At 38.2% G+C, this 23355-nt stretch overlaps 1 protein-coding gene across 1 annotated transcript; it reads right to left on the bottom strand.

The window, feature by feature from the left end:
- Positions 1-1036: 1036 nt before the first annotated feature.
- Positions 1037-11499, bottom strand: TLR3 (toll like receptor 3). Its single transcript, XM_065633421.1, has 5 exons — positions 11416-11499; positions 8004-8452; positions 6387-6578; positions 2982-4807; positions 1037-2337 (listed from the first exon to the last, which is right to left on the bottom strand). The coding sequence occupies exons 2-5, from the start codon at positions 8442-8444 to the stop codon at positions 2109-2111; spliced, it is 2688 nt and encodes an 895-aa protein (XP_065489493.1). The 5' UTR covers positions 8445-8452; positions 11416-11499; the 3' UTR covers positions 1037-2108.
- Between the last annotated feature and the right edge of the window lie 11856 nt (positions 11500-23355).

Raw genomic sequence — 23355 nt, 5'->3', positions numbered from 1 at the left:
ATTTTTAATATCCACGTGAACTACTAACATTTTCCAAGCAATTTATATTGATGTGGAATGAGAAATTCTGCTACTATATGTCATTACAGGTTTAGGAAACATAGGAACACTTTCACACGTTAGTCTTTAAATAAGAGAAAGAACGATTGACATGGTGCACACCTGGCACCCCATCCTTGCTGACTTGCCTCCTCAAATTTCATGGCCTAAGCACAAAGAAAGAATTTGTCACTTCACCTGAAAAAGTCAGAAAGATGAGATGAAAGCATCACAATGGAGATAATCCTATCACTGTAATTAGGGAATCATCATCTATCACTTCGATTGTAAACAAAGCCTTTTTTTTTTTTTTCACTCAGGACTTCCTGAGCGACTGCAGACAGTCTACACCCCAGTCTACACACTGTCATTTACAGTTTTATCATCATGGGACATACGAACCTATTAAAAACGGAAGTTTTTATTCTATGCATATAACAAATCATGAGAAAAGCTGCGGTATGTATTGATTCTTGGAGTAATGATGGTATTGAAAATGATGAGGGAAATGCTAGGGGAAAAAAGGCGATTAAAAATATTCTTAAGATTTGAAGGGTCATACACCTACTAAAAATTGACAATGTTTTATATAGTCCTCAGAGCAGCAATTAAATATTAACAAAACATATAAATGACTGTCTAGTGTCTAATTTACAATAAATTGTGCTCAAACACTCCTTAAAATCGCAAACAGCCTCAAACATTATGAACATCCTTTCAGAACACTCTTTGCTGGTTCTCAGCTCTCTCTGTATCAAGCTACTAGCCCATATATTTGAACCTTAATGCTCTGGCAATTGCCAACTAGCTGATGTTTCTATAAAGTATGTTATGAAAAAAACAAACTAGATTAATATAGAAGAAATTAAACTACAGAATTCTGTCTGATTTCTTTACAACATTCTTTTTTGCTATCAAAGGCAAAACTATGTACAGTCATAAAGAAAAAAGGAAACATAACATTTGAAATTAATCGACTGTTGAAGTTTTTCTCCCACTCTACCTGTAACTGTAGTCACAGTAAAATTTCTGATATGCTTTAAAACCATTTCTTTGGGGGGCTTATTTTTTGTTATTGTTTCACTAGTAGTAAAGATTTCAGTATTGAAATTACAGTAGCATCAGCTCCCCCACAAAGTTGTCTTCTGGTTATGCTACAGAAAAATCTATGCCTTTACTCATTTTATACAGGTGCACCAGCTGTGCGTTGGCCATACTTCACATTGATTTCAAGTTCTCTTTAGTGGCCCACATACGGTTTTATGAGCATTTGAATAAGTAAGGTGGCAGCTCTCATTATAAATGTCCTCTGCCAGCTCTCTGAATTTTGATAGGGAGGAGTAAAAATGTTTGTTTACTTATGCCACATTGATTAAATCAGTTGACTCAGTCTGAAAATCTGTTTTTGGTAGTCACCAGTACTAGCACCACCCAGAAGGCATAAGCAATCCTTCGCCATGTGTTCTGAACAGGCTGCTCACAGGATCACATTTCTTTCTGTGGCTTTCACTTAAAATAAAAGGTTTTAAAACTCACTTTGAAACTCTGCTATGTTTCTTGGTTTCAACTACAGAAATAATTTTCCATGTTATTATAGTTACTCTGCGTCACATGGAAAACTTTCCAATTTTAGTTTCACTGAGTCTCCCCTTGTGTTACGAAAGCAAGCAGTAGTGTCCACTCTACCCTCTAAACAGAATTTGCTATTTTATCATTATGGAATTCTCTTTTATATATCCCTTTAAAGTAGAGTCAATGTCTTTTTTACACTACACCAGATGGACATTTTTGCTAGGACACCAGTCATTCTCTCTGCTTTTCGGAATTTCTACCACATTTTTGATATACAGACTGAAATGACTATCAGTCATAATCCATTTTAACATGTCACTTCATGCAGGTGAATCAAAATATCAGCAAGAACATGAATATAGACTAAATTATCGTGCCTTACGTATCTTTCCAGCATCACAAACTTTTTTCAGGTTTTCCTGAAGACTTTATAGTTTTCCGACGACAGAAAATATGCAATAAAATGACCCCATAATTCAAATCTGTACTTTCAAAATTCAGTGCTCTTTACTATTAGATTTAAGTGCCATCACTAATTGCTGATGAAATGCACTGACTCGTTCTTTCTGGGCTGGCCAGTTCAAGATGCAGCGAGATCTGAACATTCCTCTTCTCAGGTGAAGTGCATGATACAACTTGTAATCTTGGATCTCATGAAGAAAGATCAATATGATGGAGTCTCGACTTTGTTCGATAGCTTGCTGAAGAGCATGATACACCTTAAAGCTGAAGCAAAAATATGAGAAAAATACGTGTTTTCTTTCATATGGAAGGAAAAAATGTCAAACAGTTCTTTTAATAGCTCACATAATAGCACATTGCAAGCTCAAGTATTGGACTCAAACAGGGGTCTTAATGTCTATTTCATGATATAAAATTGTCATTGCTTATGTTAAATCACTTACCCTCTAAAGAAAGATCTCATCCTCTAAAAATATAACCTATGTCTACTGTCTTGATATAGCTTTGTTTAGCAAAGTTCCTTTCTTTGTAAGATCATTACATAAGAAAGGTGAAAAGACTCATTTAAAGGCAAATAAAAATAATCTTTGGATGATAGTGATCTCACCCATTATTGCTCTTTTTCAAACATGTAATTTTAAGACAAGTAATCTGCACAGGTGACAGCTTGACTTTTTGTACAAAAATATATTGACTGAGAGATTTGAATGCCCACTAGTGTATATGTGGAGCAATTAACTTTATTAACTTACGAATTATTCTGAAGTTATGATATATTAAGTAAATATATTAAAATAGAATTTGCATGGCATTTTTATTAATTACACACCAAAAACATATTACCTTCTTAAAAAAAAATCTGTTAAGAAATTTTCTCCATTACATATAAAATTTTGTATGCTACTCACTTTTTGCACCAGGGATCCTGTAAGAGATGCTCAGTCACAACAAAAATAATCTTCCTGCTCCTTTGGATACTGTTAACAGTGGCTTCAAATTCAGATATGCCCGCTTCAAAGTCCCGCTCTTCTAAACAAAACCTAATTTGAAAGTGGTAATCTTTTTCCAGAGAGATGAAATTCTTAGACACCCAATTCTTGTCCTGTCTTGCATGAATAACGTAGGCATCAAAATCAAATTCTTCCTGTTGTCTGTCAAGTTCTTTAAAACCAAGTACTCGATTTACTGAAATATTCCAGTAGAAAGCTATTCTCCACCCTTCAAAATGGATGATAAGAACCATAAAAATTACTAGCATCACAGTAGTGGTAGTGACCACAAACAGAAGTTTAAATGGAGCGCTGTCTTTGCAGGCTGAGCTATCAAAATGCAACACCAGATTACCATGATATTTACGGGGGGTGTTGCAAATGTACTGGGACCTCAATCCAGGTATATAAGTGTGAGTCACATTAAGCCAATCAGCAAACCAAGCAATGCTTTCACAGGTGCAATCAAATGGATTGGAATCCATCTCCAGTATTCTCAAACTCTTAAAAGCTGGGCCAAACACTTTTTCTTCAACTGAGGTTATCAAATTTTTCTGAAGGTTCAAGAAATTCAGAGAGTCTTGGTCATCAAACAAAGTTGCTGGAAGCAAATTCAAATTATTGGCTCCTAAATCCAGGTCTTTTAATTGAAACAAACCCTTGAAAACCTGAGCTGGAATCTCATCGAGCCCATTAGATTTTAAATTAAGAATACGCAAATTGGGAAGATCTTTCAAAAAAAGAACAGGCCCACCTGGATTTGCATGTTTCCAAAGTCGGGCTAAATTATTGTGCTGCAAATCCAGAATATCAAGCTTGTGAAGTCCATCAAACAAGTCTTCTTTTATGTTTGCTAAGTTGTTATTGCTGATGTCCAGGATAGTCAGATTTTGCAGAGGATGAAAAGGTGAAGGAGAAAGTGCCAGATTACTGCAACCTACCTTCCTCAGCATCAGTTTTCTAAGGCTTGGGACAAAAATGAATGATTCGCTTCGCAAAGTCAAATTTTTATTATAGGAGAGATAAATATCTTGTATATTATTGAGACCTTTAAACTCATTACCTCTGAGCTCTTGGCTAATTTCATTGAGACCAAGATCGAGAATTTTCAGGTGTCTCAAGGAGGAAAACGCCCCACTTTCTATTGTAGAAATTCTTGTTTTCGTGAGATTAAGAACTTGCAAGCTGGAATTAGCAAGTGATGAAAATGTTTTATTAGTTATTCTTTGTAAGTTTATGTTGCAGTTACAGAGACTCAGATATTTCAGGTTGTTCAGACCTGTGAACATATTAGCAGTAATTCCTGGAAAATTGTTATTATCCATTATAAGATACTCCAAGTGGTATAACCAGTGAAAGGAAAAATCTTCAATTTTCCCAATAAGTGAATTTATCAGATTCAGATGTTTGAGGCTGGATAATCCATAAAATAAACGTGATGATACATGAATGTTATTATGCTTCAGGCTTAAGTACTGTAAACTTGAAAGCCACTGAAATGAATCATCTTCTATCACAGACAGAGAATTCTGGGAAAGGTTTAAAACTGTTAGGTTTGTTCCTTGCAGTCCCTGGAAAGTTGATTTACCAATGTACGAAAGCTTCACATGGCTCAGTGAGAGATTCTGAATCGCTGTGTTTGATAATTCTGTACAAAGTTTCTTCGTGCCATTTTCACCAAGTTCAACATTGTTCAGTATGAGGCCAAAGAGATTTCCAATTGCATGTAAACATCCCGTGTGAAACTGAAAAGAAAGGAAAAAACAGTTTTGACCCAAACAGCAGGATTATGTAAGAAAGTAGCCCCATAAAGCCAAAATTTGGAAAGGTTTTCAAATGAGATTTTTCAAGTAGGATATAACTCCTCCATTCAAGTTTTTCCACAGCCAAGTTCAAACACTTCTTGGAGTTTATACTTCTTGTGATAAAGAGTTCTAAAATTTGTAACATTATTATCCTAATTCTGAGTAGTACTTGTTTAGAAGAAGATAGAAAGTTGCTTAGTAAGATGCAACTTAATTACAATGTTGCATCCAACTGGTAAAACGCTTTCACTAAGAGTATCTTAGAAATTGGGATAATCCCTTTCTTCAGCTTTCTTTTATTGGCATCTGCTGGGGATACCACTATACTAGTGCAAAACTAGATACACTGTAAAAAAGCTATTCAGGCCTTCAGGCAGCCAAGAAGAAACCCAGTTTCTCTGGGTGAGTAAAATCTACACTCATGAAATGTGATACCACACACTTGCTTCCACAACATAAATGCGTAAGGCTGCTTTTCAGACAGCAGTGCTGTAAAGTCAGAGCAGGTTGAACTAGCATAATGTAGCACTGCCCAAGAAAGGAACAGTCCCATCTACTTATGCTCACTATGTACCGTTGCACCAATATAGGCCATACATGCATTCACGTGGTGAACCAGATAGGGAACCAGCCTGACCACAAGCTAAGCAAGCCAAAACATCTGTAGAGTTTCTCCACTGATCCAATGCATCGCCTCACTAAAGCTTGTACTGGAAAGAGGGAGGTATGAAGTGGACAAGGGAAAGAGGAGGGTGGGGTTGCCTCTCAGCAGTGTTACAAGCTTATGCCACTTTAAAATACTCTTGTAATTTCAATATACATGTTCTTTACAGATCAATCAACTGGGAAAAAAACTGAGCAAATTCAATGCAAATTCAGCATTCATATGCTGTGGGTCAGCCAGTTTAGAACTGCAATACTTACCATCACTTTTCAAAAAATCATATCATGACACCAAGAAGTGTGTCAGAGATAACAGTAAGGCAGGTGGCAGAGAAAACACCCGCTTGTTTTTTTTAAAAGAGTGAGTATACTTTTCTGCAATGATTATTTCTGTGGAGTACCCCACACGCACAAATGAACATTCTATTTGATTAACTAGGAAGTGAGACCTAGGCTGTATAACTAACCTTGCATAATATTGCACTTTTTCCCCACTCAGAAAATATGTCAACCATTCCTTCTTCGGCATGTAAAAAAAATAATAATTAAAAAAATAAATTAAAAAAAATCCTGCATAGAAAATAACCGGTAAGGGTTCACAGAGCTATTTGATCTAGCTATTGCTTGAGACATCTGATCAACACAGAACCAGTTCTCGCTGATTTCGGCAGGAGAAAAATAATGATATATATCACTACTGGACATCAGGAGTAACACTGTATACATTAGAATGGTTTTATCTTTGACCTCAATGGATCAAAAATGTAATGTAAATGCCATACAATCATAAAGGATAAATCAGGATAGTTCCATTTTATACTTACACCTGTTGAATTTCTGTCGAAATGCTTCCTACCTCTTTCAGTGGATTTGATGACAAATGAAGACTATTCAATGAGGTGTTGCTAAGAAAACTGAAGTCTTCCTTTTTTAACTCAGTGATTTGATTGCTATCCAACATGAGCTCACGAAGGTTGTTCAACTGTTGCTGCAATCCTAAATTTGCTGACTTCAAAAGATTATGAGATAGGTCCAAAATATTCAAGTTCTGGGAAGAAGATATCAACAGAAAAGTATAAAATTAGTTTTATTTTGTATAATATAACACCATTTTGAAATATTGCATTGGAGTCTAATTGATTCGAAATTAGTTGCAATACTACAGTTATATTTGTAATAGAGAAATGGCAGCTTTCAAGCTCCTGCAGGAAGAAGCCTTCTGTATCTTCTGCACCTGTAACTTTTGTGTTCATGGTCTTAAACTGCTAAATTATCTGCTGCAAACCAAATAATTACTTTATCTAAAATTCATTAATTCACTGAAAGCCCTCCTGTTCCAGATAAAGTGATAAAAGCAAAAGCCTACAGCTGGCTGCATTTAGAACTACCACAGTATTAACACCTTATGTCTTCACTGGGGTCCACCCCTATCAATGGGAGTGAGGAAGAAGGGTGCAGTGGCAGCCTACAAAGATCAGTACTATACTCCTTGTCATACTCCAGCTGATGCTCAGGTTCTCAGATGACTCCTGCACCGGCAGGGGAGGAGATGCTGCCCTGAAGGCGACTCCACAGAATGTGCCTGGAGGTGCCTCAAGCCAGGTCTCCATCAGCGCACGGCAGCAGCAAAGTGAGGATGGCTAGAACGTCAGGTCTGTTCCCAGCACCAAAGCTGGCTGTACTCATTTGTGCTTAGTTGAGAGCCAGCAGTCCCCCAGTGCAGGCACAGACATTGTAGGTAACTGAACTGGAATACTGAGTTTAGCAGAAAAGTTCAGATTTGTTCTAAACAACATGCACACTCATTAAAACATTGTACAATGATCAGTAGCTGCACATTGTCTCTATTTTCTTTCGTCCTTTTGCATGATTCCCTGCTTGGTGCAAAGACAATGGAACAGTGTTTCCCCGCCTTCTGTGCTGGTTCCCCAACCTCATAGATGCTATAGAGAAGAATATTTAACCACATGTAAACTACCAGGAGAAACAAATGTAGAGTAAAAAAAGGTTTTCATTCTTTCTCAAAGCCAAAAGTCTTGTGAGACACTACATTCAGCCTAAGCACTGGCCTCCATGGTCTGAATAATTACACCTTGACCTTGAGAATTTAGGTTGCTACAGTTTTTAGACCCCAGGCAACACAGATTCCACAGCATCCATTTTTCCCTATATGTCATCTGCTGCTGTTCTCTCAGCACAAATCCTGTATGGAGAGGTGCCTCAATGGGATGCAATAGGGAAAAGGGGATGGAGAGTATTGACTCATAAGGATGGTGGAGACTCCAGTGTGCTCTAACACAAGAAGCCATTAGGCCTTTTATTTAGAAAAACAACGAAGGGAGATTATATGCTGGATATTTTCAGAGGCAAATAGGCAGTTGTTCCGTAAACAAACTGGGAAAAAAAAAAAAAAAAGAAAGAAAATTCCACATTTATATTTATTTACATGAAAAGATGCATTTCTCAAGCTTACCTCCAGGGTTTTGAAAGGATCATTTTTTATATCTATTGTGTTGTGTCCTAGATGGAGCTCAGTCAGGTTGCTGCAGGAAGCAAAGACTCTGTCAGGGAGCTTATGCAATGCATTATGTTCTAACCTCAGAATCTGCAACAAGGGCACATTTTGGCACAAGTCTGGTTGCAGTTTAGAAATGCTGTTGTAGCCTGCGTTCAAGTAAACCAGCTGGCTGTACTTGGTCAGATTTGCAGGACCTAGCTGTCTTAGCTGATTATGAGAGATGTCCAAACCCGTTATATTGTTTGGGAGATCAGAAGGAATTTGAGTCAGCTTTAGGTGACTGCAGTCAGCCATTTCATTTTGGATCTGACATTGTTTTCCAGCTGAGGCACACAGTAAGCAGACAGACACCAGTCTGACAGACAAGCTGCTCCACCAAAGAGTAGCACTGCCCATCGTTTTATCTGAAAAGGCAAAATGAACACAGTACAAATTACAATCATTTTGACACAACTTATATCTTAAACTGAAGGCTAAGCAAGCCAGGCTCAAAAAACATGTAGCTTATACTGAGCAAACTCTCAGTATTTTTCACCCATAAAGTAGCATTCATTTCTGCATAAAAGGTATGTCTAAATCTTTCTAAATTAAGATTTTTCTTTAAGAACAATAGTATTGTATTACATAAAAATAACTATGTTCAAAAAGCTACCAACACTTTATCTATTATCAATGAACACTTCCATCCATTTTCCCTTCTCTGATTAATTTTGCATTGCTTTAACATGCATAGGCTACAAAAAATTATACACAGGCCTGTCAGTGTTAATCACTGCGCTCTGAGCCTTAACTACGTTGACAAATGTTTACACACAGGCCCCTCAATGTTAATCACTATGCTCTGAGCTTAACTGCAGTTAAAATATTTATAGTTATATGCAGTAAGAATGCCTCATATGCCACTTCTTTATTTTACAGTTCTTGCCAGTTTTTGTTTTACAAGCCAGCCACACAAAATTCTAACTGTCTTGCCATCTCATAGCAAAAGAAGGAATACCACGCTAGAGAAAGGGGTATGAGAAAGTAAGAACAGACAAAACAAATCAGTACCAATCTAATCAGGAAAAGAAATGGAGAACAGCCAAGGTGTAGAGAAAACATGGTCCATAGATTCAATACATTCATCCAAATATTTCCAGGAAAACTTACACATTTAAGAGTTTATATACCCCACCCCATCTGTTTTGAGCATTTCCATTAGGATGTCAACCTCTGGTTGCTCCAATCTTCAATGTCTCTGCCTGTTTAGGTATTACATTTCTGATGATTCTCAGACTTTTTGTATTCTATTCAGTTTTGGTTTATTATCCATAAGATTTAAATTCACCTGCTGCTTTTGTAATGCAGTTTTAATGGATAAGGAAGAAAATTAATTCCACACAAATTCTGACTGGAATAAAGCTGTAAGAGCTCAAAAGGGTTTCATTAGCCAGCTGAGTCACAGAGCTTGTCTAATTAAATAGCATTTCTGCTAATCAAGAGAAGAGTCCAGTGTATCTTCCATGTCATTCTCTACTGAATTAACCTTTAGCAGAGGGAGAACAAATAGTTTGGGACTGCTTGCCAGAATATTTTTTCCATGCTTAGCAGAAAACAGTAAACCAAGGTTCCTCTGCTTCAATTTTTTCTTTGCTAAAAAAATATAAAGCTTATAATTTCACTCCTGAAGCTTTGAGTGTCTCCACAATCTCCATATACACATATCTGTATGGCCTTCTGCCAACAAATTTGGAACCTACCTGCCAACCTCAATTTACCAATTATTTAAGTGTCAGCATGATGGCCTTCCAGGTATAGAAGACTATTGGTGACCCACTACAGAATAGGCTATAGGGGAGAATTTAACCTTACTACACTTCACAGGAATCTAGAAGAGCTTCTCAAAAGACTAACTCCCAGCAACGTGGACTATCTTAGTTCTGCAGCTCGCATTTTCCTTTGCTTGGAACCTGTGTTTAATTAACATGATGTAGCTTTGAGCACATTAGATTATTGCTCAATAGCAAACAACAAAATAAGAAATTAAACCAGCCCATTCATACAGAAAAGGAATATGCCTTTGGAACTGATTTTTTTTTTAAAGAGAAGAGTTTTCACTACCATAACAAAACACTCTGAGGAACTGACACTGCAGCCAAGCAGGAGTTTAGCAGGTCAGACACCAGCAGAGTTTGGCTCCATAGGGAACCTGTCTTTTCAGAAGGCACACGTTAGGACTGTTCCAGTGACAAAAAGCCATGTTACAATGGCCAGAGGAACCCTGTGAAGTGCCTCTGTGGTAGAAAGCTGGACATCTAGGGAGAGATATCAGAAGGTAGTTATAAGCAAGGGAGAGAGGAACCTAAAGCATTGCAAAGGTGTACACAAAGAACTGCAAAAGATGATTTAAAACAAACCTTAACGAAAACAAAACCAACAACAAAACAAACAAATAACACCCCCCCCCCCCAAACAAACAACAAATGATTCCCAGCTGAGCACTGCCTCACCCTTCTGCAGCTCACACAGCCTGGCTGTCCACCCACCGGCCACTGGCCAGCAGGGAAGGGGAGGAGGCAGCAGATGACTGTACCTGATTGTCCTGCAGACAGCCTGACCTGCTACAGCTGCTGCTGAACACAGCACCCACATCCTTAGAGCTGAGGAGACGAAAGGACCACTTGTCCTGTCTCATTGCTCTGTACCCTGGCTGCTGGAAGAGCTAAGGAAAACAAAGGGGAAGCTTGCCGGTAACAAATGCTTTACCTCTGCATGCTTCTGAGGGCTTATTTTGGGGAGGTCAGGTAGCTGGCAGCCTCCTCGGCAGCTGTTGCCAGCTCATATTTAAGTTCGAAAAGCTGACTACCAATGAGGCTCGAAGGGCTGCCTTTTTCTGCTTTTTTTCATTGCAGTAAGTCTTGAGTCAGCTTTAGGTGTTTTATGCTTTGATTGGAGATCCAGTGAAGAAAGCACACACCCACTATCAGACTTAAGGGACAGTGTTATAGAATAATATTTAATAGTCAAAAGAAAGAACAACGAGTTTTAATGTTATGAGCAAGAACTTCAAAAAGCTGGAGAATTTAGCAGGGGAGCCTCCAGCATCTCCTAGGGAGGGACATTCCCACTTCACCTGTATTGCCTTTTTTTTTTTTTTTTTTTTTTTTTTAACACACAAAAATACCTCCTGCCAGCTGAGGGCAGACATCCGGGCACAAGCACCAAAGCACACTCATTAAGCCAACAGCAGTAGCACTGGCTTGGCTAACTTGGAAGTTAAGAGAAATCCAAGATGAAGGAAATCGCCTAAACGCCTGAGCAGGACTTCGGCCTTGTACCTCTGGTATCTGCACTTATTACTGAAAAGTGAAGAACGGCATCCACTTACCGCTGCGGGCTTGATCTCCTTCGGTTTGGGGGCATCCAGGGACTGCACAAGTTTCTCAGCACACGGAAACCCTGAGGAAACACGCAGCTCCGAGCCGGAAGAAGTGAAACTGAAAGCGGGACGGGCTGGCCGGGGCAAGCGGCGGAGGCGGCTCCCGCGGCGGGGGGGCGGTGGCTGGTTCCCCGCCGCAGGACGGGCAACCTCCGAGCCGCGGTAGCCGCCGCTTTCCCTTCCCCATGGGCTGCCTCGCCGCGCCGAATTGCTCTAAAGATCCTTGAGGACATATCCCAAACGCAGATACAGTGACTAATCAGTCATAGGAATATTACTCTTTTAACGTATAAACAAAGCACCAATAGGTTCATACTGAGCCGTGTACAGCGTCTCTTCTTACAAGGGAGTTTTGTTTATGTGAGAGAGTAATTTATTAATTTTTAAAAAAATATATATTATTTTCTACTGTATTAAAAACAATAAATTGTTTTCAGAAGTTCAAGTAATAGCTTTTAGATGTGTATCCTTTTAATACTGCTTGTGAACTCACATTCCTGCTTTCCCAGGGACCTGACCATCAGTTTCCTGGCAGGGACTGCCTCAGTATCAGCTTCTGGACGTGACATAAAGTGCTGCTGCTTTGACTACATTGGCATTGGTAAATCATGTGCAGGGCTCACTCAGCCATACTTAAGACACACCAACACCACTGAATTCACCTTATGTTTTTAGGTAGTCATGCTGTCCCTCTTGACCAGAGAGTGAGTAGCTGCATATTCAGCCGGAAAAGAGCAAACTTGGGCTCTAATTCTTCATTCAAACTGTTTGAAATTACAGCGTGCAGCAATGTGCTAACCACCTGCCCACCAGGAGGTCTGGGGAGGGAGACTGTGCTGGTTTCTACCCTATATCCCCTCAAATCTGGAACTACTGACAGATTTGCTGTGGAGCCCAGGGAGGCAGGCTGGCTACCAAAGAGGTCAAGGACCTTACTTCCAGCTCCCACTCTATGACCCTTTCAGCAACTGCCTAATATAAAGTAATATTTATTCTTGGAGTTAGGACACTGAAACTGAGACCAGAACCAAGCTCCTTTAGAACCGAAAGTCTCTGAAGAATGTTTCATTCCTATTTCACAATTAAACCTTGATCCTCCCTTTCATCTTGCTACAGGAAGAACAAATTTCTGTTCAAATGCTGCCCTGTGTGCTTCCTCTGAAGAGCATTTTCCCTTTGTGTTTTGTAACTCTGCTGCTTTGGAACAGAAGAGATCACATGAATGGTACAGAAGGATAATAAGTAACAACCTCTGCAGATCATATCTCCCTCTACACCATACTTATACTACAGATAAAATGTGATCTTTCATCTCACCTGATAATTTATTCCCTCTCAATCCTCTCTTCCCTATACACATAGAGGACTATGAGGAAGCTAGAGTTGTTTCAGGCACAATGGAGGAAAAAAGTCTGATGAAGCTGCTAATTTTATCAGTAATGCTTTTCCAATACTCTAGCCTTAGAAAAATGTGCATGGCTCAGGGAGACAACGGCACTAGAGTGCTCAAAAGCTCTGCTCTTTTGTGGAACACTTGCACTAAGGGTAAGAACATTTATTTTATTGCAGGAAATTTCAAAGTAAGAAAGCTCTTGTAGATACTTTGCAGCGTGATTTGCAAGAACCAGCAGATATTACTGGGCAAGGTAGACTCTAGAGGCATATGCAACCTGTGCACGATCAGCAAGTATGGGATTTCTATGGCAGAGGACAAAGTGAACACATCTGTCCTTATTTCAGTAGTGTGAAGTCACATCAGGCTCTCAAGTTGCCACAACTCCACTGTAGTTTACTTTAAACTATGCTTATGTTTTCAAGTGCTGGAAATAACATGGCAAGCTCATAATGGAGGGGACAGTCAAGCACTCCATGTGTTCAGAGAATAACTTAGGAAAGAACAGTGCAAAACTGGGCAATGCTCCCACATGGTGGTCGAAGAAAGCAGCTTGAGTGCATTGAATCTGAATGGAGACAAAAGACAGCCAAGATTCTGGAGATGTAGCCATGTCACATACATCTTCAACAACAGAGTAACCAGCTGCTGCACAGACCTCTTATAGTTTAAGCTTATCCAAGCTATAAGCACAGAATGGTGGGGATGTCAGTGCAGTATCTCACAGAACACTCTCAGAGCAAACATGCCACCAAAACTTTGCCTGGAAAAAAAGCAAAAATGAAGTCTATTGATCTTAACCTGATCTTCAGATACATACAAGTGTATTAATGTAGCATATGACTAATTGGACTTCAGTGGTTTTGTAAAGCGCAAGTCAGACTGCAAGCATTAGGGGGAAGACCCGTAACAACAGAACACATGTAGACACTTCCTATGACCATCAGCCACTCGAATGGTAAAAGCACCATAATATTGTGGTTGGATTCAGACATCCCAGGCAGCAATGAATGTGTTCAGGCAAACAGAATTTAAAGAAGTCTGGAAGTGCACCTAGCTACTGGGGGAAAGAAAGCCAGAAAGAACAGAGCCAAACAGTTAAGACTAGAGGCAGATCTTGACAAGAGACATCCTGTAACATCAAGGCAAGTAGAAGGAAGGACAGTGTGACGGAGTAAGTTTGTATCTGCCTCCTGAGACAGGAGAATAGATGCTTCTGCTGTGTTGTGATTACATGAATTCAGCTAAGTTTAATTGTACTGCTGCAGAATCTAACTCTTCAGGTGCCTTTTGGGTGCAATAGTTCCTTTAAGACTGCTCACTCATCACTGCTAATTTACAGGTTGTAAAAATTTAATTACAACATTAGCTTATTGTGGACATAAAAGTGGAGAAGAGTATCTGAGGACTGACATGCAGGCCAGTGGTAAGGTGGAGTGTGTTCATTAGCATTCTCCCAAACCTCTGGGTGCCCATCAAAGACAGGAGAATTTGCTTCCATGCATTTCTTTTTTTTTTTAATTTCTAGCTGAAAACATGGCCTGGGCAGGTAGCTGAGAAGTCCAGCCGGTGTTTGAGATTTAAGCTGTCTAATAGCCAGCCATGAGAAGTGGGCTCCGTCTAAACTGTTTGTCACCTGGAAATAACATATAAAATGCCACCGGACATGCACAGAAAAAGTCTACAGCATTTGCTCACCAGCTCTGACACTGTGGTGTACACTTCGCTGGTGTGTTGTACTCACCATAAAGATCAACTGCAACTGCACACAAGTCACATTACATGAAAAATTCTGGCACAGTAAAAGCATTCACAAAAGCTAATTTCAGTACAATTAGGTTGCTTTACTTAGACTAGCCAGGTGGCAATTTAGAGAACTAAGAATTCAACTCTAGAATGGATTCCTGTTCAAATCCTCCTCTCTATAATAGGACAGCTACAAAAGCAGCCTTTGCAACCCTTTTCTCTGCATCTTCCACTGTTCCAGCAAGAACAAGGATGCAGTGCTACCAGTATGTGTGCTATGTTAATGCCTTTACTTTCCATCCAGGGAATTCTAATCCAGAAGACAGAACCCTGGAGACAGAGAAATGAGAAGTCAGTCACTTTTAAGTTAACCTTTCAGTCAAAGTTAGAGAAGGTGAAAACGCTTCACTTCATTATTTCAACAATGTTTCATGTTTGCATCACTGGTTTTATGTATATATATTCTGCTATTAAATGTTTTAGCTTTTTACATAGTCAAGTAGTAAAGAGGCTGGAATTTAGGACTTGGGTATTCTTGTGTTGTAGAAATATTTTTTTGGCAATGTCTACCTCTAAGACCTCTCTCCAAAAGGTGAGAGGTCTTCTTAAAGTCTTGTTCTTATCCAGCTTTCTCAATTAAGCATGCATATGAAACATTTTTTTTATTTGCAGTAGTTTCTATTTTGCAGCATCTCCCCACAGTATTTAATTGTCTGGTTTCAGAATCCCTTCCTTTTTTGCTGTTCCCCCTTTTTCTGGCACATTTTCACGTTTGTTTTCACAGTATATTTCCAACAGAAAATCTATATCCCAATGCAGATCATATACAAAGGCCCCCACACGAAGTGATTTCACTGTGAACACAACAAACTCTAGTGATAAAGTAAAAATGTCAGCATTTAATTTACTCTCATGCTTGCAACAGATAGCAAACACTAGTACTAGTCTACCACTCCTAGAAATATTTCTGTGCTAAAGACTATGCCTTTGAAGACAAGGTAATCTCAAGGTAAGCTGTTTTTAAAAGAATCACAGCTGCATTTGAACTTCGCATTTACTGAAATCTCTATGCAGTTATATCCAGTATCTTTCCTGCATTGCATCTTTTCCTCAGCAATCACTGTGTCCTGAGAGCCCTAAATGCTCAGTTTCCCTTAGAGCTCACAGAAGGCAAGATACACAGATGTGAATAAGCACACAAACACACCCACAGTCCACCCTTTTTTCTTCACCCCCAGGAAATATTTGACTGTGCTGACAACTACTTCAAATCTAAAGCTACTTATTTACAGTGGCCCCTGGTACACCTCTTGTGCACACCTGTTCTCTGTTGTATCTCATGAGACTTTGGAAACAGTGGCAATAAGTTATTCTTCAGGATTTTTCTCACTAAAATAAAGATATTTTCAACTCTACCAAATTGCAGTGGTATGAAAGGAGACCACATCAGCTGCCCAATATTAAAAGTTTCTAAGGTGTATCACAACAGCCAGACACACAAGTACACAAGTTGCTGCATCTAACTTCACTTACAAGGTACCAGAGAAATCATGAACACACCTTTAAATGCAGTGAATATTCATTGTGAGCCTTCCAGAGCCATCAGTGCTTACGTGGTGCCAGTGGACCTCAGACAAATGATCCTGCTTCTGTACATTCTGCCTAATTGTGTGGGATTTTTGGCAATGCTTTCTTGAATTGTGAAAGCCCCAAGGCTAGTTATACATTGCTCCCAACAGGATCTTTTTAAACTTGTCTTAGGTTAACTAAAATTTTATTATGTTGCTGTCGGTAGTTATAGCTTTTAGTTTGCTTAGCAGGATAGCCAAAGAAATTGTAAGAGTCTTTAGAAAAACAGATGTTTTAGGGGAAGAGCTACGTGGACAACATTTTTGAGGAAGAAATACCCAACCATTTCAACTTTCTCATTTAATTTTGGCATGCTGGCAGTAGTTTATTTTAGTAATGGTAATGACTCATATTTTAAATGTAACAAATATAACACAAAAATGATGAAGCTGAATAAAAGTATAGGATGAAGTGACATGATTCAATGTTCCTGAAACAAAACTTCAGTTCTACAAGTGGTTTAAATTACAATTTTTCATTCTAAATTGAAGTGAACACAACAGCCGCTTGAATCCAACCAACAGCTCTTTTAGGCCCGTCATCAACAGTGCCATTATGTAGCCCATATTCTTTACAAAAGGAACAGTGAAAGTTAGGAAAAAACATTTACAGAGAAGAAAACCAAGAATGGTGAATCATAACTGCCATCCAAACTATCAGGCTTTAACTATAATCTTGTTAGGTTAAAATGTAAAGACTGAATCCAAACACCAGTGCATTAGATTGTTACTAAATTCATCTGCGGGGTTTAAACATCTGTTGCTATTCAAAGTCTGAGATTGTGAAACCTTTTATCTATAAATAAAGTGTGAAACAATATCTTTCAATTCCTTCTAGTCAGAAAAAAAGGCACAAAAATAGAGAACTATGCATTATTGTGAATAGCTAAGAACTCCTAGGTTTAACAGTTGATACACATTTCCAATTTCTTTTCATGGGCAAGTTTTCTGTCAGAATTGGAAATATGACTATGTTGGACAGCAATTATATCTACAAAAACCTGAAATCAAAAAAAAAAAAAAAAAAACCACCAAAATGTAAAGCACTGGGCCTGATTCAGCACCTTGAAATTAGAGACTATTACAATTTTTTCTATATTGCACAAAATTCATTCCCTGAGGCCATTTTCTTTTTGTCCACGGCTTAATGCTTTGAGCATACAAAACGCATTTGGAAACATTTGTTTGCAAATAAAAATAGGCATTTGCACACAAATTATATGACCCCATGCATGGTAACAGCTGTGCTGTTCTCCATTAGCCATACTGATAAGGGGATTTAATTACCTTATACGCCAGTCACTTGACTATAATTCTGACCCAGTGAGGAGTTTAACAGAAAAAATAGTATGACATTCAGACTGATTTATGTTAGGAAAAGTTAACCCTGCAGAACAATGTTTAAATGGGCAGAGAAGGCAAAAAGAAAACCTCCTGTGTGACATGTATCTACGAAAACAATGAAAAATGAGATAGAGAAATTATTCACTTAAAATATGGGTCCTTGCTGGAATAATGAGACTTCAGCCCAGGCAGACAGAAACCCAGGAAGCAGAAGGACCGGGGATCAGAACAGAGCATATGGAAAAATCCCATCTAAAAGAGCCATCTTGGCCACAGCAGGTTACATTGGCTGCATTCTGACCCAGTTTACCAGAAGTAAGGATTTATCATTCGTTGATACAAACATGGGGAAGATGCAAGATGACTTGACAACGAAGGACACCACAAGGTCTATTTAAGTGTGGCTGAGAAGTTGTTAATATCCATTTGAAATTGTGTACTATGCAACTGATTGCTGATCACTGCTAATATAGAAAGATACTGAGAGCTAGAAAGATTCCGCAAGAGATGATTTTACATTCTGGAGAGAATCCTGCCAAGCAACACAACCAAATAAAACTGAAAGTGACAGCCCATGGCATTGAGACCTGCTTCCTGCTTTTACAGACTGTTTAAAAGCAGTCTGCATCAGGAGGATCTGCAGTTTACAATATAAACTGACTTTCTAAAGGTTTTCTCTTAGGCAGTAGAAACATTTTACATCTTTGCTCAAATAGTGGCCAATCCAACAAGCAAAACAAGTCAGGAATTTCTTATTAATTAAATCCAAAGATTGAGTCCACAATTATAAATCTGTCATAGTATGCATCTGCCTAGCTGATAGTTCCAACTATTTAGACATCCAGGAATTTGGGTGAAAAATGAAACTTCAGTACATCTGAGCAACCTACTTAAGCTCAGCACAGATGCCTTACGTCAAGCGTAATGTTGCAAAAGTAAAGCATGTGTGTTGCCTAAAGAAGTGACATCACATTGACTTTCCCTTTTAATTACACCATACAGGTTAGATGTTGTAAGATATTCTTTGTGCCAAGTTGTTCTTGACCACACTAGGAAACCCTTTGTAAAATGAGTGTCACCCATCTATGTAAACATGACCACAGAAGTCAATTTTTTTTCCCCTCAGGTGAAGTTCAGCACTTTTAATCTATCTGCCTAATACCTGTACCCATAATGAAGACAGATGCATGTGTATACAGAATCAGCCAAAGGATTTCAAAAGTTATTTGTATATGTGAAATATCACACATTTCTTCAAGGGAAGAGGATTGACAATGAAAAAAAGCTGAAAGCTATGCATCTCTTCTGATTTGAATTCGTTGTGTTAACACAATTGCAAAAACCTTCAATTAAAAGCACTGAAACAAAAATGAAGTTTTCATTTAGAAAAACTACAGGAGGTAAGAAAGACAGCAGATTTGATTATATATGGTACTTACTACATGGTGAAATACAGAAGTAAGATACTGAATAGGTTCATTGAAGTTCCTTTAGCTTTTGAGACCTGTGACTATTAGTCACTGCTTTATTACGGTTGAAAGTTGAAATAAAAATAGCTTGATAGAAAAACAATGTATCCAGAATATTTTTAAATGTTTTTGCACTACATTATTTAGCAATTGACCTAATAACAGAACTATGAGAAACATATTTGAAGTACTGTAATTATGAGGAAGTTAGAGGAAAATGCATTAAGTCACCAGTTAATTTTTTTCCTACGTAAGACAGTAAAAGCATTTGAAAGGCATAGGATTGTTACCGGTACTATTTTTTTCCACAGTAAAGCCGTTTATAACAGGAAGTGTCACATTTTATAAGATTTTGAAAAGGCAGCACCAAAGTATCAGGTTAGCAGTCACTTATGAATCAAGCCACCAAATTTGTCAGGTTTTTGTACATGCAAAAAGCCACCACTAGATGTCAGCAATAACTTTCTGCAAAATACAAACGAACCGGTTAGTTTCTGTTTAGGAATAGATACAAACTCATGAGGTAGCTCACGAAATCCGAAGTTCCTTAAGGGAAACGTTTAATCTCAATATTGATCCTGCAACTTGTTCAGCATCAGGGCTACATGGGCGGCACAGCTCAATTTGTTGAATTAAATTTAGAATTACAAAGAAATTTCACATTCATATTCTTAATAATGGAACATTTAACATAGATAAGATGAATCATTTTACTCAGCTGCAGCTAAGAAAGCCAAGCCCACAGCCTTAAAGAATCTGTTATGTGTACTGTCATCATCACTTATAAGCCTGCTGCTGCTACTGAATTTACCAGAATCTTATCTAAATAACATAAGGAGTAACATATGGACCCTAACTGCATTTTAACAGCTTCATAACAAAAACTGAGGTGCCTCATTATGACAGTGGTAAGATACCTGACAAATATGCCTTATTACTCCTAAGATACAAGCCTTAACCTTCCCCAAGACTGCCCAGAAGATATTCAACATATGATTTTCTGGTGGCTGATTCATTAAAATTACGCAAAACCAGAAAGCTGCAAGCACTTGAAGTTTTTTGTCAACTGACAAAGTATCTGAGAATTTCTCTCCTCATTCAGTTAAGTGTGTCTAGCTGCTTACTTTGTGTACTGTCATGGGGATAAATGCCTTACTAAAGTGCCTGTGACCTGTTTTTCTTTCTGAATTCTTGTGCTTATGTGTAGAAGCAGGCAGGTCTGAACACCAAATATGAAGGTCCTCAGTGAAGGAACACTGGTATTGGAACCTAGACTTTTACACTGCTCTTCAAAGCAAGTTATGAGATTGATTCACACGTGGTATTAAGTTGTTCGTAATTTGCAGTATAGTTAGTAGAACATTTTTCAGACTTACATTTCAAGACAGATTTCTGTATTTAGGAGGACATGGATTGAAGGGAGCAGTGGTGAATAATTCTGGGTTAATAATTTTGTCCCAGACAAGGTCAGTAGGTGATTCATGTTATTAGTTTGTTTGCAGCTGAGAGTAAGAGCAAAGTGTGTTGCAAATAGTCCGTATGCAAATCGGAAGGAATTCTATCCTTTGATGTTCCCCTACAGTGTAAGCATGGGAAGGCTGTTCTACTACCTTTTTATCATTTTCCCAATCCTATAGGTGGAGGTGAAACTCATTTTTCATTCTTAGAGAAAAAACTTGGGCATCTACAGATGAAGTATACTATCAGCTGCATTTGTGCATGCAGTCAGGAATCAGCCGCCTAGAGTCTTGCTAGTTTTTCAAGTCAGTTCTTCCTAAGATATTTTTGCCACCTGTATTGCAAATAAACTGATCGCAAAATTTGTAGCCTTAACAGCTTCCCTAAGCAGATTATTGTATTGCTGTTTTCTCCGTGCTCTCTTGTTCCATTGAAATGGCTATTACAGGCAGTTGGGTATTGTGTAAAATAAGTTGTAAGTCTTTTAGCACAGACAGTATCAGAACTTACATAGCACCTGACAACCTCAGTCTCTGGGCATTATCATAGTGTTAGTGCTGGTTGAAAGATTCACATTTGAATTTTTTTAAAAAAGTCTGCAAAAGATCCAGAGGTCAAGTTCTATAGCCCTTGAGTTCAAGAACACTTCAAAGTTTGCAAAAGCACTGAGCTGGTTTACCTGAGTTAGAATAGTTGGACATACCTTAGCACATAGCACAATTGTCTGAAGCAAATGGTGCTTGTTTGAGCTACACCGTTTAACATCCAAATCATTTCTGCCACTGAGGCCATTACTGTAGATACTCAGGAAACAATAAGGAAAAGACGGCAAATCCTCCAAATTGCAAATAAAATCACTTCTATCAAGAAGCAAGACAATTCACGGTACAGTTCTGTTAACTCATGTACCCTGTAGATCAAGTCAGAGGTGAATTGCAAAAAATAAGAAATAAGGTAGACAAACATTTTAGAAACTTAAAAATAACAGTGTTTAAATCTTCTTTTATTTACAAATTAAGTCATCTGGATGATTTTTGCTACAAAGAGGAAAAAAAAGGATAAATTTTAGAGAATCTAGGGATTTAGAACTAAAATGAGTCTTTTGCCTTTAGTAATGTCTTTTCAATAGGTAATTTTTACTACAAGTTAAACAAGCACAAAAAAGAAGCTGCTGCAGAGCAGCGCATTTCACCAGTATTGCTGATAACAATGACTATGCACATGTGGTTTGGAGTCCCAGAAAACATGAACTTGGCTTTAAATTTACCTTAGAGTAAAACTTTGGGGGTAAGAAAGCCTTATTTCTTTTCCATGTTAGTTCAATTAAGTTGACAAATGGAAGCTCTTACATAAATGACAGCTAATGACCTTCAAACAAGCTGATATTGTTTTAAAAAAGAATTCTTGAAGCTATAGCCTTAAACACAAAATAGTGAGACAAGCAAGAAAGCTGTAAATCAGGAACACCAAATATACAAACAAACAAAAAAATCATCTGTATGACTTTTATATGTTTTAAGACTGCTCACATGTTTCAAAACATGCCTCCTGTGACAGAGATGTTTGTTTGTATTCTCAGAGCAACTATTCAAAAGCCATTTTTTTCCATCTGAAGCCATGGTCCTCACAATGTTGACAAGGTCAGTGAGGTCCACAGGAAGTCATTTGCTGAGTAAGTGCTAGTCATGCAATTTACAACTGCTTGGATGAGTGGTTTTAATTTACAGCACATTTTTTTTAAGCTGCCAACCTGTTTTGAGGAAAAACACCTGAATCGTTCCCATCAATTTTGTTGTATCCTCCACATAAGTGAGAACATTGCCCATATTTTCAGTGCCAGATACAAATAGGATCGTGCGTTTATATATGCCATGAAATAGAATGGGAAGTAGTGCCCACTTGATATGATTGCAGCCACTTTTCACTCCTGTCACATATGAGATGGAGAAATAAGAGATATCAGAGTTCTGAAAGTAGTTCAGGGGCATAATTGAAAGAATGATGGATGCTACTGCACAGAAAACGATCTCCTTAATCTTTTAGATACAGAATATATCATGGCTCTTTAAAAATACTTATAGTAGACATTAGAACACTGTTCTGTGCCAGTTACCCTGCCCTGTTTCATGGAAGTTTTACAACAACAACTTTTAAAGTTGAAAAGGGGAAAAAAAAAGGTCAAAGGATATTAAAAAAGTGATTTGTTCTCTTAAGCAAATAAAACATTGTATGCACAAATACATTCCTGTACAGTGCCTGGAAACACATCATAGAAGGGCACTCTAATAAAGTGATCATATTATTCATTAACATTTAAAAACTATTCCAGCATACTGCTCTGTGGTATGTTCTCAGCCTGTTTTGCTGCAGTTAAGCAAGAGGTCCAAGGTTCATAGGGGAGGGCTTGTAAGCAGCTCCCTAACAATGTGCTTGAAATTCCTTCCTTTTGTAGCAGGAGTGCAAAACTACAGTTGAATAATTAAGCTATTGAACTAGGATTTATGCCGAAAAGACTAATTTGTAAGCTGTGCCCAAAGTGTCTGGGTTTGAAGTGATTTGCATATTTCTTCTTCTGGTATTCCAGGAATGCTATGGGAAACTTGCTACCCCAGGTCTCAGCAGTAGGTTTCTCATGCATACCTTTCCAAACTTGTCTTTGATAGCGTGGAAGTGGTGAGTGTGACAAGCATCAGTGTTATATTTGTGTAGCTTATGAATACAGGTATTCATGAAACTGGAAGCTAACCTGAAATTTCTTACAAAGTATGGTACAATGAGATTCTGTTTATCTAGGTTACATTAAAAATTAATCTCAATGATTTATGCAAAAGCATAAGGGCTCTGATAAACA

Source organism: Caloenas nicobarica, chromosome 4 (genome assembly GCF_036013445.1).
Source record: "Caloenas nicobarica isolate bCalNic1 chromosome 4, bCalNic1.hap1, whole genome shotgun sequence".
NCBI lineage: Eukaryota > Metazoa > Chordata > Aves > Columbiformes > Columbidae > Caloenas > Caloenas nicobarica.
Note: the sequence above shows the minus strand (reverse complement) of the source record. Positions and strands in the feature narration are given on the sequence as shown.

Coding starts and splice junctions, on each gene's coding strand:
- TLR3 (XM_065633421.1), bottom strand. CDS start 8,444: ATGGGCAGTGCTACTCTTTGGTGGAGCAGCTTGTCTGTCAGACTGGTG. Junction 6,579..8,003: donor ATCCTTTCAAAACCCTGGAG/GTAAGCTTGAGA, acceptor TCTTCTTCCCAG/AACTTGAATATTTTGGACCT. Junction 2,338..2,981: donor CAGGATCCCTGGTGCAAAAA/GTGAGTAGCATA, acceptor TTTTTGCTTCAG/CTTTAAGGTGTATCATGCTC.